General features: G+C 33.7%; 1 protein-coding gene across 1 annotated transcript; it reads right to left on the bottom strand.

Moving 5' to 3' along the window:
* Positions 1 to 226: 226 nt before the first annotated feature.
* On the bottom strand, positions 227 to 1,167 carry LOC127086390 (uncharacterized). The gene has a single exon (XM_051027150.1). The coding sequence runs from the start codon at positions 756 to 758 to the stop codon at positions 435 to 437; it is 324 nt and encodes a 107-aa protein (XP_050883107.1). The 5' UTR covers positions 759 to 1,167; the 3' UTR covers positions 227 to 434.
* Positions 1,168 to 13,113: the final 11,946 nt, after the last annotated feature.

Genomic DNA, 13,113 nt, shown 5'->3' with positions numbered 1-13,113 from the left:
TTAGAAACCAAATGAACAGAAAATAACTAAATTGCAATTGTTATTGCTCTGCAGAATGATGATTGACAGCACTTACTACAATTTGAAGGGCGGGTGGAGAGGTATCAGACGTCTTTAAAGAAGGTCTTATTCACTCTGTCCAACCGCCCTTCAAATTGTACTAAAAGATTCAACAAAAGCAACGCATAAAAATCACCAGCTTTATCTAACTAAAAACATCACCAACTGAATCAAATTCAAATCTTCATTCAGAGCTACCCAGAAATTGAACGCATAGACTAAGAACCAAAACTAGGTTACCCAATTGTAAAAATCAAAACTTTATAAAAATTAAATATACATACATCATCATCATCATCTAATCTAACTGGATCGTTAACCTAATTGTACAATCATCCAAACAAAAAAAAAACATGAATTAGGAGAGAGAAAAATCATGAAGCCAAAGACATGATAGAGAGTCTACTTGGTGTTGGTTTGAAATTCAACCATCTAAGTGCTAAACGTTTCGGCGGTGGCATTAAAGCTCTTCTCAAAATCTCTTTGCTCGCAACGCGCTTCTTAAACTTTTCCCCTGGTACAACATACCCATGACGCGCACAACGAACCGAACCGGGTCGGTTCGAACACGTGCAACCCGGTCTGAACCGTTGAGACATGGACAAGTAGCCCTCGTTCTTGTTTTGTCCGGAAACAGCCATCTTTGGAGGAAGTTGCAAACTTTCTTTAGTTTGATGGTTAAGGTTGGTGTCTTGCATATCTTCGAAGAAAACTATGTGGTTTTGTTTTTTGAGGTGTTGAGATTTTATATGAAAAATAAAAAAGTTAAGAAAGACGAGGAAGGTTCATTGGTTTTGGGTTCTTTGAATGATTGACCAAATTGAAGACTAGGTAAAAGACTTTGTAATAGTAAAGGACTAATTTTTGGGTCAAGTTTATAGTGCTAGAAAGTAGAAACACAAATTTGAAATTCGAACGTTTGAGGATTGATTCCTTTTGGAGTAGTAATAAATTTTTTATTTGGAGAATCTTGTTTGTCACGTTTTGGAGCTGGAGTTGGTGAGAAGAGAAGAACGTTCGGAATGGGCCATGAAGCCCACTTGGCATTGATGGAGCCACATGAATGTTTTATGTGTATGTGATGTGTTTGATTTGATTTGAATTTTTATTAGAATGGAGGAGAATTAGCTTCCACATGTTATATCCATCTTTTTTTGTTGTTAACATAGATGAATTTTTGTTCACAAAATGCGGTATACAGCTAAATCCCATCTCAAAAGGTTAGTTGGCTGATTGTTGGTTGGGCACATTGGATCATGCTTGGGAAAACTAATACCTTAGTCATTATTCTCTTTGGATCTTATCATACAACCCATTGCCACCACCTACTCTCTCATCTCATCATAATGATTGTTCAATAATAATAATTTTTCTTAATTATTATTTTATCCCTATTTTAACTCATCCATAAATTAATACATCTATTTAAAATTCAAATTCAAATTTTAATCTTTTCTATAAAATTTTCACTAGAGTAAACAAGTATGTTTCATGTTACACAAGAATTCTTATTTGATAACATATCTGTTAGATGATAGGCCTAGATCAAAAGAGGGTGAATAAATTCCAGGTTAAAAATTTATCCGAAAATTTGACTTAGAAAAATTTATGGTGGGGAAGCAAGTTTTAAATATTTTCTGGATCAAAAATCGTCTAATCAAACCTACTATTGAAAAGTCCAAATATGCGTAAGAGCGTCAATTGTATGATAATAATCCATAAGTTGATTAACAACACTTTAAACAACAAATTGAATACTCTACTGTAGTAAAAGTCTATCTCCAATGATAACAACACATAAAAAACTAGTTGAAATAATTTGTCGAACACTTTGCGTGCGATTAATAAAATTTGGATGTTTGTATAATGTTTCTAGTTCTTAGAAATCCAATCACTACCAAATGGTATGCAATTACTACAACAACACAAATTTCATAAATGATTCAAAAATTATTATGCAAACAATGTTATTCAAGAGATCAAAGTAATCAACAATTTGTGAACCAAAAAATAAAAGAAATAGATAGATAGATAGATAGATAAATAGATAGATAGATAGAGAAAGAGAGAGAGAGTGAGAGAGAAAGAGTATACAAGAATTTGTTTAGGCAGTTCCCCAATCGACCTTTCTATGGGTACGTCTGCCCTCAATTCAAATTCAAATTGAGATATTAATATAATAAATCTTACTTTCCAAATGTATGAATATAAGAGATGAGAAATCAAATCCCATAAATCCTAAGTTTATTCTTGACTTTAGCACCTCCAAAAACCTTGATCAATCTTGATAAAGTAACTAACCATGTCGCTTAAACTCACCTGTTGTTGCTACTTCCTTGCAAGGCAACCCTTGTCCCAAGACTTTCACCCAACTGAATTAATCCCAAGCGCATGATCATGTAACCAACAATGCCACTTCAATTCACCTGTTGCTGCTACTTCCTTGCACGACCTCCTTGTCTCAAGGTTTTCACCCGGATGAATTAATCCCAAGCACACACTTGTTGAACCCAAGATTTGTCAACACGATCCATCGTTTCACGCTACTCCCTTGCACGACACACCTAGTCTCAAGGCTTTCACTCGATCGAATTCGAATTGCACAATCTTGTCCAAAACCTTCAAACCCTAAAGATCTTGAAGGAAAACCCCACCTCAGTTTTCTTATTTGAATCCCTCAAAGATCTCAACCCAATATTCTCGGTACAATAAACTTAATTGGACATTATTAATTCTAAGCTAGATGGAACCCGATCAAAAAATAATTATGTGTATGTGTAGATTAAATTGAAGATGATGAGATGCTTTGAAATCTTGAATTTATTTAGGTTTTACTCACTCTAGAAACCTTATTAGAGAATGATGCATGTATGAAGTATTTATATGCATAGGTGAATGAAGGCAAAAAGGAAAGCAAATAACTTGGAGAAAATATGAATTTTTCAAAAAATTTATCGTATACACCTGTAAGATCTATGCATCGACCTGTAAACAACATGTGTCGACCTACTCAAGGTCATGCATCGACCTGTAACAACTATGTGCTTCATATGTGTCGACCTGAGGAGTCAACACATGAAACAAAAACTACATGCTTTAATACTGCAACATACGCGTCGACCTATAGAATGCATGTGCCGACCTATAGCAGTGAAAATGTTTCTATAGGTCAACCTGTAGACAACATGCGTCGACCTGTAGACAACATGTATCAACCTATAGACAACATGTGTCAACGTATAATGCAATTTTTCACGAAAAAAAGTTTTTTCATGCATTTTTCACAAAAGATTATTTTTCATGCAGTTTTGATGCATGAGACCTTTTCGAAGTTGTTTCCAGATTCTTTTATGCTTCCTAAGTCTAAGATGCACATAGAGCATCAGAGAATACCGTCCAATATACATTAACACTAAAGTATCTTAGTTTTGACATCATACAAAATACATCTAAATGAAGTTGCACTCACATACTCCCCCTTTTTGATGATGGCAAAACTTGAGATGATGCGTTCATGTTTTCAATGAAAGACCCCCCCTGAATATATGCATCCCAACTTCATCTTGCTTCTCCCCCTTTGACAACATCAAAAAGAAACAAAGAAAATCATGATAAGTATCTTGAATCACACATAAACCAAAATAACACACAGAGACGGTTTGCAAAGATAAGAACATCAATACAATAACACTCATATAAAATGCCATACATATTGAAGGAAAATGCCTAAAAATAAATACACACATGTAAGGCAACAATAAAACATGATTGTCACAGTCAAGGTCAAATAACATAGCACAAACATGAAATATGAAAGATATAATGCAATAAAAAACTCTTGAGTTGATACAAAAGTTACACACGATTACATGACATATGCCTTTAGTACTCCCGAAATGTTGCACGCGCATGTGCTCTAGCAAGACGATAAAGATTTATCACCACACAAACCAAAAACAAAGATGTTATCATAACAATGACACACAACAAGAATTTGTTAACATTATAACACGTTCGATCAAGTTTCATGCAATAATAGATAACAAGCCAATGCACCAAAAGCGTATTTCAAGCATATAAAGAGAAAAGAACAAAGTGACTATAAGAATATAATTGACATACATCAATAGACATTTTTGGAAGTGAACATTTATGAACTAATTCAAACATCAAGAATCTCAAACATTTGGAACACAAGTAACATGTAAAGATAAAAGCTTACTTACAAGAAGGGAAAATGAAAAAAAACTAACGATATTACCTTTCTGATGAAATGATTAAGGACACACTCTATATTTCTTGACATCTACATCCTTACCATTTTCATTATTTTCCAAGTTTAAATTTGTGGCCATAGAAGTGTCAATAAACTTTGCATCTTTCATGCCAAATATCTTTAGCAAATCATTGCAATATTTGGTTTAACACACACATGACCCTTTATTGAGTTGTTTGATTTGAATACCAAGGAAGTAATTCAACTCCATCATAAGGCTCATCTCAAACTCACCCTACATAAGCTTAGAAAACCCCTTTACAAGTTGCATATTAGTGGATCCAAAAATAATATCATTGACATAAACTTGAAGTCTTCCAAGCAAGCATAAGCTAGAGACGGTATAACATACATGTAAAGATATTTAGATAAGGTCACTACAATCATTTTAAATTAAACACACATTAATTATCACTAGAAATTTTCAGAAGTAACACTCATAACATATATCATACACACAATAAATCATATACCTTTGAAAAATAAAGAGGCAAAGGAAAGAACTCCTTACAAAGACAAGGTTTAAAATATACTACCTCACCGTACGAATGACGGAGGATGCACATGCATTCCACAAGAAATTCTCGAACGAAAGTTGGAATAAATGCAAAATGTGCCATACAACCTTTAGACAACAACGATCTTACCACTTTTCACTTTGATAAAGTACTTGAAAGTATGATTAATAATGTATCCAAGAAGATTACTGATTTTATGATCATTGGAGGTTTTCCAAGTCAAAGATAAATCATCCAGTGCAGCTGGACTTTCAACATTTTCCTTTTCACAATTGTTATCTTCTTCCTTCTCATGTTCCACCATTTTAGGCTGATCAATTCCTTTTTCGGTTTCGTTGAGAATATATTGTGAAGATATACCTATATCATGAAAAGAAACACTTATCCTGACATTTCTCGGATAAAACATTAATAGTAATCAACACATTTTTCCAATTAAAGAACACTAGAAGTTGATTCCTTTTGGTCACACAACCCTTCTTACTTGCCATAAAGTCAATGAAATAGGGAGATGTAACACGTCACATGTCTTGAGTATCCACAAACAAGATCCTATACTCTCTTCATAGATCCAAGACATTTATCCTATAAAATCAACAACAAGTTCTAGGTGCCCAATCTTCATTGGATCCTTGGGAGTGAGTGAAAACAAGGTTGCATTTGGGCAACCATTGAAAGGCTCATTTAAGAACTAAAAGTTTTCTAAATTTGCATTTTTCAATAGTATGACCTTTATTGCAATAAAAGAGACAATAAAAGTTATGATGAGATGTACCTTTGCTATTAGACTCCTTTTTAACAAATTTACGTTTCTTATGTGAATGGTTCAAAGACCTTTCATACTTAGATGAGTCAATAGCATAAACAATCTTTGGTTGTAAGACTTTGTCTAATTTGACTTGAAGAGCATTTATCTCTTTTTTCCAATTATGACAAGATTCACAAATAAACCTAGAAGGTTTTTCATCCTCATTCTTATCACTTTGAATATCCATCATAGATCTATTAATAGCTTCCAACTTCCTTTCAGATTCTAACACTTTAGCTTCTAAGTGTAAAAATACTTTTTCATGTGAAGCTAATATGTTAAAAGCATTTAAGGCCTCTCTATGAAAATTTTCAAAGGAATTTTGTAATTAAGAATAAGATAAATCACTAGTAAGATCAAGTTTAGAAGGACTTACTTGTTTCTTCTTCCTTCCATTTTCTATAAGATAAATCCATGCCGATTTTACACTTGAAGTGGAGCTTTTATCGCTTGAGAAATCACTTGCACTCTCACAAGCTACATAACCTCTTCTAGATTGACTAGACTTCTTATAATGCCATATTTCTTTGTCTTTCTTAATCATGGGACGTTCCAGTCTATAATGATCAATTTCACCATAACTATAACAAGAGCTTCTAAATTTACCTTTCCTATTCTCACCATCTTTTGAAGACTTTGACTCCTTTCTAAATTTGGATAAGTTTCCTTTGGAGTGCTTGACTTTATTCTTCTGAATATACCTTTGGTATCTCTTGAAAAATAGACCAACATCATCATCATCAGAGTTCTTGTCATGTCTTTCTTCTCACTCACTAGGCACATTCTTTGAGGACTTGAAACTAGAAGTCTTTAGAGCAATGAACTTCTTCACTTCTTCCTTGTCTTTACCTTTGTCTTTATTCATAATCTTTTCATACTCTTTTTTATGTTTTTCCAAGAAAGTGAGTTCTTGATCATGTTCTTCCAATTTACCAAACAAAGCAGTAAGATCAAGTGTTTTAAGATCATTCGCTTCTTTAATTGCGGTGACCTTGGGTTGCCATTCCCTGTTAAGACATCTTAAAACCTTGTTAGTAACAATAGCATCGGAGATAGGATTACCTAGAGCACTAAATATATTAATAAGGTGTGTGAATCTCTTTTGCATGACGTCATACCCTAATTTTTAACCCTAAGATCCCACATATCATTTTGCAACCTTGCATAGAAACAAGGTCACATCTTAGTCTTCTCCCTCTTATCTTTGGGTTTACCTTTTTGCAGGGATCATCAAGCACCTCTATGTTGGTGTTTTACCTTTGTGTTTATATGTTCATTTCTTATCTAACCACTGATCAAAATATAAAAAATATGTCTTATTTTTTTAAAGTTTATTGTGCAAGGTAGGGTTTCCCATTAAAAACATCAAGCAGGGTTCCTCAGCTAGGGTTTATTTGATTCGTCAAGTCAAAGCATGTTCAACCATTGATTCTCAAGGATATTATCTCCAAAGACATGATCTCTAAGTTTCTCAAGCACCTTTCAATCTCATTTTGATCAAGAGTATCTCAAGGTTTTGTTGCTAACTTCTCAAGAAAAGTCAAAGGTTCATGTGTTTATTTCCATGCCTTTTTCAAAAGGTTACCTCAAACTTTGAGCAAATTAATCAGAAGTAATTCAAGGACACCTTATTTTGAGTTCATATGATCATCCATGTTCGTTGAAATTCAAGGAAAGTTCAAGTACACAAGCTTATTCCAAGAAGGTTTGACCAAAAAGTCAACATTTGAAGTCAAAGTTCAAAGGATCACAACTCCTTCAATTCTCAATATTTTTGAATGCTTCTTTTTTCATATGACTCATCTTAATATTCTATACAACTTCCCTTTACATGACAAGAGCCAATTATGCTTGGAATATCATCAAAAGTTTGGAGATATTATAGGCCATTTATGGACTTAGTGAAATTTGACCTATTTTCAAGTGATTTTTTCTCAACTTTCAAGGATTACAACTTCTTCAATTTTGAACATTTGAGGCTGATTCATTTTGCACAATATCATTTGTGATGTCCTATATAATATTTCTTCAAGGATTAAAGTCAAATTATGTTTAGAAGGCCATGTAATTCTTTGAAACATTCAAGGTCATTTTCAGCCATTTGGGACTTAGAATTTTCTAAGTTACATTACCAGATTTTCGTGCCAAATTCAACATGTCATAACTTTGTTCTCAAGCATCCAAATGCAACATTTCTTGGCATATTATCATCTTTGATATGATGTAAACACATTGCAAGAAGAATGTGATCAAAAAGCCTCCTAAGTAAGATGCCCCATTGAGTTGAACATGGTGACTTAGAACTAAAGAAATCACCATGATCTTAAACTTGAACTTCAATAATCTCAATTTCAAGCCAAATTACCACATGTTTTAGACCTAATTGATCATGGATCATTTAAGGTACTTTTTATTGATGCATAAGTTTGTCCTAGGTATCATGAAGTATGGATTGAAGTAATGAACCATCCGCTCAGCCTTTGTGCTTGATCCATCCTCTTTTCTTTTTTGTGTGACATATATTTAGGAGAATGATTTACATATCATTTCTCTATCATGTATTAACACAAACACTATTATTGACCGACCTCAGATAGTTTTAACTTTTATATAGGTCCAATTACGATTACTTAACATAACGCATAATTTTTCCTATAAGTAAGTCATTTTCATAAGTGAGATTGTAACGACAATAAAACTAGAGTCGCCACCGCGCTTTTATTGTTTCCAAAGGAAAAAGGGAAAAGTACGAACAAAACCCAAAGATAAAAATTTTTCAAATCAAAACTAATAAAATGTTAGAGATTACAGGTAAGGGGGTTGGTTACACAGAGGGAAGGTGTTAGCACCCAAAGTGTCCTAGGTACTCCTAGGGAGCCCTTTTTTATGTGCAAGTGATTTGGTCTAAATGATGTTTGATAAACTATAGAGTGAGGGCATGAGGAAATAATTCATTAATCATATTTTTGTGTTTGACAAGACCTTCTGTCTTATACCTACGTACCGACATAAAAATGAGGGATCAAAACCCCGTAGTTCGTGGTAAAAATTTCAAAGAAGTTGATGAATTGATTTTAACAAAAGTTTAAATGAAAAGGCACAAAAGGCCAAATATTTGAATGAGGTTGTTACTTCTTTTTGTCTTTTTAAAATTAAAGTCAATATGATTAAGTCCATTCACAAGTTTGATTAAGAAAAAGTTTGAAAATTCATTGGCATAAGGCCAAAGTTTCTACTCATTAAAACATGTCTAAGTTGAAAAAACAAGCAAAGAAGGTTTTGAAAAGAGGGAGAGATTTGAAATTAAAGAAGTGGGAAGAGATGAAGAGACTATCCTAGACAAAAATTAAATGTTAAGAGTTGAAAAGATCTGACCAATGGGATGCAATCTAACAGACAATAATGTCATATAGAAACCCATTTTCCCTTGGACTTTTGAGCAGACAATAAGCATAAGCAATATCCAAGTAAACCATATGAAGACCAAGGCATCAAATAAAGATAGCCATAATATCCAAGCAAGCACTCAAATAGCTAGCAATCTTCAATATCTTCCAATGTATAAGATGAAAATATTCCTTGATCAACTCAGAACAATCATCAAACAATATAACAATTAATCATAAAGACAAAGTGACAGATGAATCAAGGGCACTCAAGGTCTTGCATCAGATGAAAGACATTGTCAAGGATAGCTCATTCTTAAATAATTGCATTGGCCAAGTCCTTTAGCATAGGGAATGCTGCCTAATTCTAAGTCCAAAAGTTAAGGTCAAATCCAAAAGTCCAACAAGATATTTTTTAGGGTTTTTGTTGTTATTAAGTATTTTAAGGTCCTAAGACCACAAACAAAAGCAAAGACACTCAAACAATATATACTATCACAAGATATGGCTCAAATGAGCAAAGTGAAAAAGACTTGAAACATAAACAAGTTGCATGAAATGTAAATGGCAATGAATGATAAATGTAGTTGAAATTTAAAGTGAATAAAGTAAATTGCTTGAAAAATAAAACAACATTAATCAAGAAGTTAGTGAATGGTTAGTCAAATGTTAGTGATGAGTTATAATTGATTAAGCCATTCTTTGGAGAACACTAAACCATTCATTCATAAGTATGAATCCATGAACCAAGACATCATCCATAAGAAGGGCTCCAACTTGGATAAATCAACAAGTATGCCACTATCTATCATGAATGGAAAAATGGTCAAGTTTCCACACAATGCCATGAAGAATGGGATACTTGCAATCTCACTTACTAGAATGCTATGCCTTGAGGGATACATTTAGCTCTATGTTAAGAAATCGTAATTGGACTTACGTAGAAGTCACAATTATCTGAGGTTGGGCAATAAAAATATATGTGTTAATGCATGTTAGAGATTTGGTATAAAGAGTCAAACTCCAAAAATATACCACACACTAAAAAAGAGGAAGGGACCTATCTCAGTCTGGCTTATGTTGATTCATCTGATACAAGGTCATTGATAAACCAACTAGCATTAGACATGAAGAGATTTCATTGGTCAATGATGGATTGGAGAAGAATGGGGATGGAGATGAAGAGGAAAGGGGAAATAGAAACCCAAATTGATCATATGAGGAATTTCATCTAACCAATACTATTTATTCATTTTGGGAGATGAAATGTACATTTCATCAATCCCCGAAATCCAATAGTATTGGTCAAACAAAAGTCAAATCAACCATGATCAAGGTCAAACAGAAAGTCAAACAACACAAGACCATAAAAATGGCTCAACATAATTTTTAAACAATTAATCAATTAAAAATCAATTTTTAAATGAATTAAAGTGCACTTTTAAATGGACAAAACCTCAAATCCCTTCAAATCACCAAATAAATGGCCAAGGGATTTATCCTAGGTCAAACAAGGTCAAAGGACCTTAGACAAAAAATTTCATAATTTTTTGAAAGTCAGAAGTATTTTAAAAATAAGTTTAAAATCATTTAATTCATGAAAAATATCAAAATTAATCCAAAAAATGATTTTAATTCAAAATATGAAAGAGGAAAATATTTAAAGTTTTTTTTGTGAAAGTCCCATATTTTTTGGATTAAAAATAAAATTAATATGAATTAAACAAAATAAATAGATTAAATGAAAAATCAGAATTAAAAAGAAAAAATAGAAAAAGCGAGGGCCATCAGATCTGATGGCCAAGTGCGCGCGTTCCACCAAGGACCTTAGTCAATGCGCTACAGGCATGGTAATCAAAATAGATGGCTAAGATTAAAATAAATCAAATGGATCCAATGGCCAGGAGACGTGACACCACATCATCGGAGCTCTAACTCCGATTGTCTTATCCAGTGGACCTCACCGGACTGGTCCACCACTAACTGTCATACCCCAATTTTGTCCGGCCATTTGTGGTTTACCCATGAGATCTCTTTGTTTCAAAGGCCCATTTGCATAAGCGTGTTCATAATCTAAAATGTGGTTTGAATCTTTTTACATTACTAATCCAAAATCTATTTTCTTATTAGTAATTATTAAGAGCCATGTTATTATTTCTATGATCACTATTTATTAGTCCATTTACACATCCCAAATATTTATGCCAAGTTCTAAGTCCTTCATAGGTTCCTAAATTAAATTTGCATTTTTTTAGACATGTATGTGTTGTTTTTAAATTAAAGCACCATATTTAGATTTATGTGTTGAAGTTAGAATTTTGTTGTTTTTAAATTAAAGCACCACATTAGATTCATGTGTTGAAGTTAGAATTGTGTTGTTTTAAATCAAGTCACCCTATTTGGTTTCTTTGTGCCAAAGTTGAAAGTGTGTTGTTTTTAGAGTTGAAATTTGCATTGACATGCCTTGTTTTAAATTCTTGGTCACGGTTGAATTTTGTTAAATGATAACATGCTAGAGGCAATTTTTGGTTGGATGTTCATGGTGGCCCAAGTAGGTTGCCAATTGAAATAAAAGGACAAAGTTCAAAATGCTTTAATTGATTAGCATAAATAAATATTGAGATAAGTTTTGAATGCTTAAAAGGTAATTACGTAGTTAAAATTTAATCCAATAGGTTACAAATAGTCCAAAATATACATTTAACCTAAAAACCTAATTAATTACATCTTAATTTAATAAGAAGTTGTTGCAATTTCAACTGATAGGAACGAATTCCCAAGAACCATTGCCCAAGAGACCAAAACCAGTAGACCGTTGAACCCTCCTTGGAACTGGCACGCCTCAAAAGTTGCTTTCCTGAAGCTTCACGCAGCCAACCTTCCATCCACTCAAGTCACTTCACGCTGTAACCTGCAGAGAGAAAAACAACTTAAATAAAAAGCCCTTTCCAAAAGCGCTTAAAAAACTGAAAAATAACTAATAAGTTAATCAGTTTAACACTTTATCCAGAAGACCAACATGAATACTCAAAAAGCATTTCAAAATTGGTCTAAAACAATAACAAATCAACAAAAATGGAATCCCACCTAATCTGGAGGAAAAAGGCGTAACAGAAGAGAGTTTCTTTAAGACTTAGAAAATTCATCATTAAAGGGCATCATATGTTAACATCAAGGAGAGAACAGGAGAGGACAAAATATTTTTTTTTCAAAACCTAAAAACTAAACAGAGAAGACATTCTTGAAATCCCAAAGATTAATCCAAAATGATTTTCGTTAAGAACATCAAACATAGAATTTTCGAAAAAAACCAGTGAACCATAAAACAGAAAATTGAAACAGTTTTCCAATCCATATAATCCTTAGACATAAGTTAACCGACAAAGAAGAAGGAAGCGAGAAGAAAGATTGAGAGGAAAACTTATCTAAAACCGTGACGGATTGTCGGCGACGAACTCAGATCAAAAACACTCTTCTTCGCCTGAAATCGTCTTTCCACCTCCTTCGCCGTGGTAAGTAGAACGAATCCCCATTATTTCCCTTAAATTGCGACATGCAAAAGCCTTGATTTTGTGTTAAGGGTTTAGAGGTCGGAGAAGTTCTAGATCGTTTGGTTCTTGCTCCGATCTAGAAGGTTTGAGCTTGGGTTAGGGAATTTTGGGTTCGGATTCGACCTCAGAGGGTCGTATTTAGTAAGCTAGGTTGCATTTTGGGTAGGGTGACCGGAGAAGAGCGGAGGCTCCGCCGTGAGCCGTCGCCTTCGGCCGTCTTCTCTGGGAGGAAAGAAATTTTTAGGGTTTTGCAGAGCTCCTTTTGAGCGTTTGAAGGTTGAAGAGAGAGAAAGGATGAATGAAATGTTGCTACGTTTTCCAGTTTCGTTTTTTAATAACCGTGTTTGGGTTGGTGAGGTGGCGGTGACAAGTGTCACCAATTTGAGACACTTGTCACCAGAGAGAAGGGGAAGGCGTCCAGTTCCCATGCACGAGAGTACAACGTGTTACCACGCAACCCTTTGTAATCTCCTTTCGATCAACAGACCTGGTCAAATCTCTTGATCTGACGGTT

This window comes from Lathyrus oleraceus, chromosome 5 (assembly GCF_024323335.1).
Source record: "Lathyrus oleraceus cultivar Zhongwan6 chromosome 5, CAAS_Psat_ZW6_1.0, whole genome shotgun sequence".
Lineage (NCBI taxonomy): Eukaryota > Viridiplantae > Streptophyta > Magnoliopsida > Fabales > Fabaceae > Lathyrus > Lathyrus oleraceus.
Note: the sequence above shows the minus strand (reverse complement) of the source record. Positions and strands in the feature narration are given on the sequence as shown.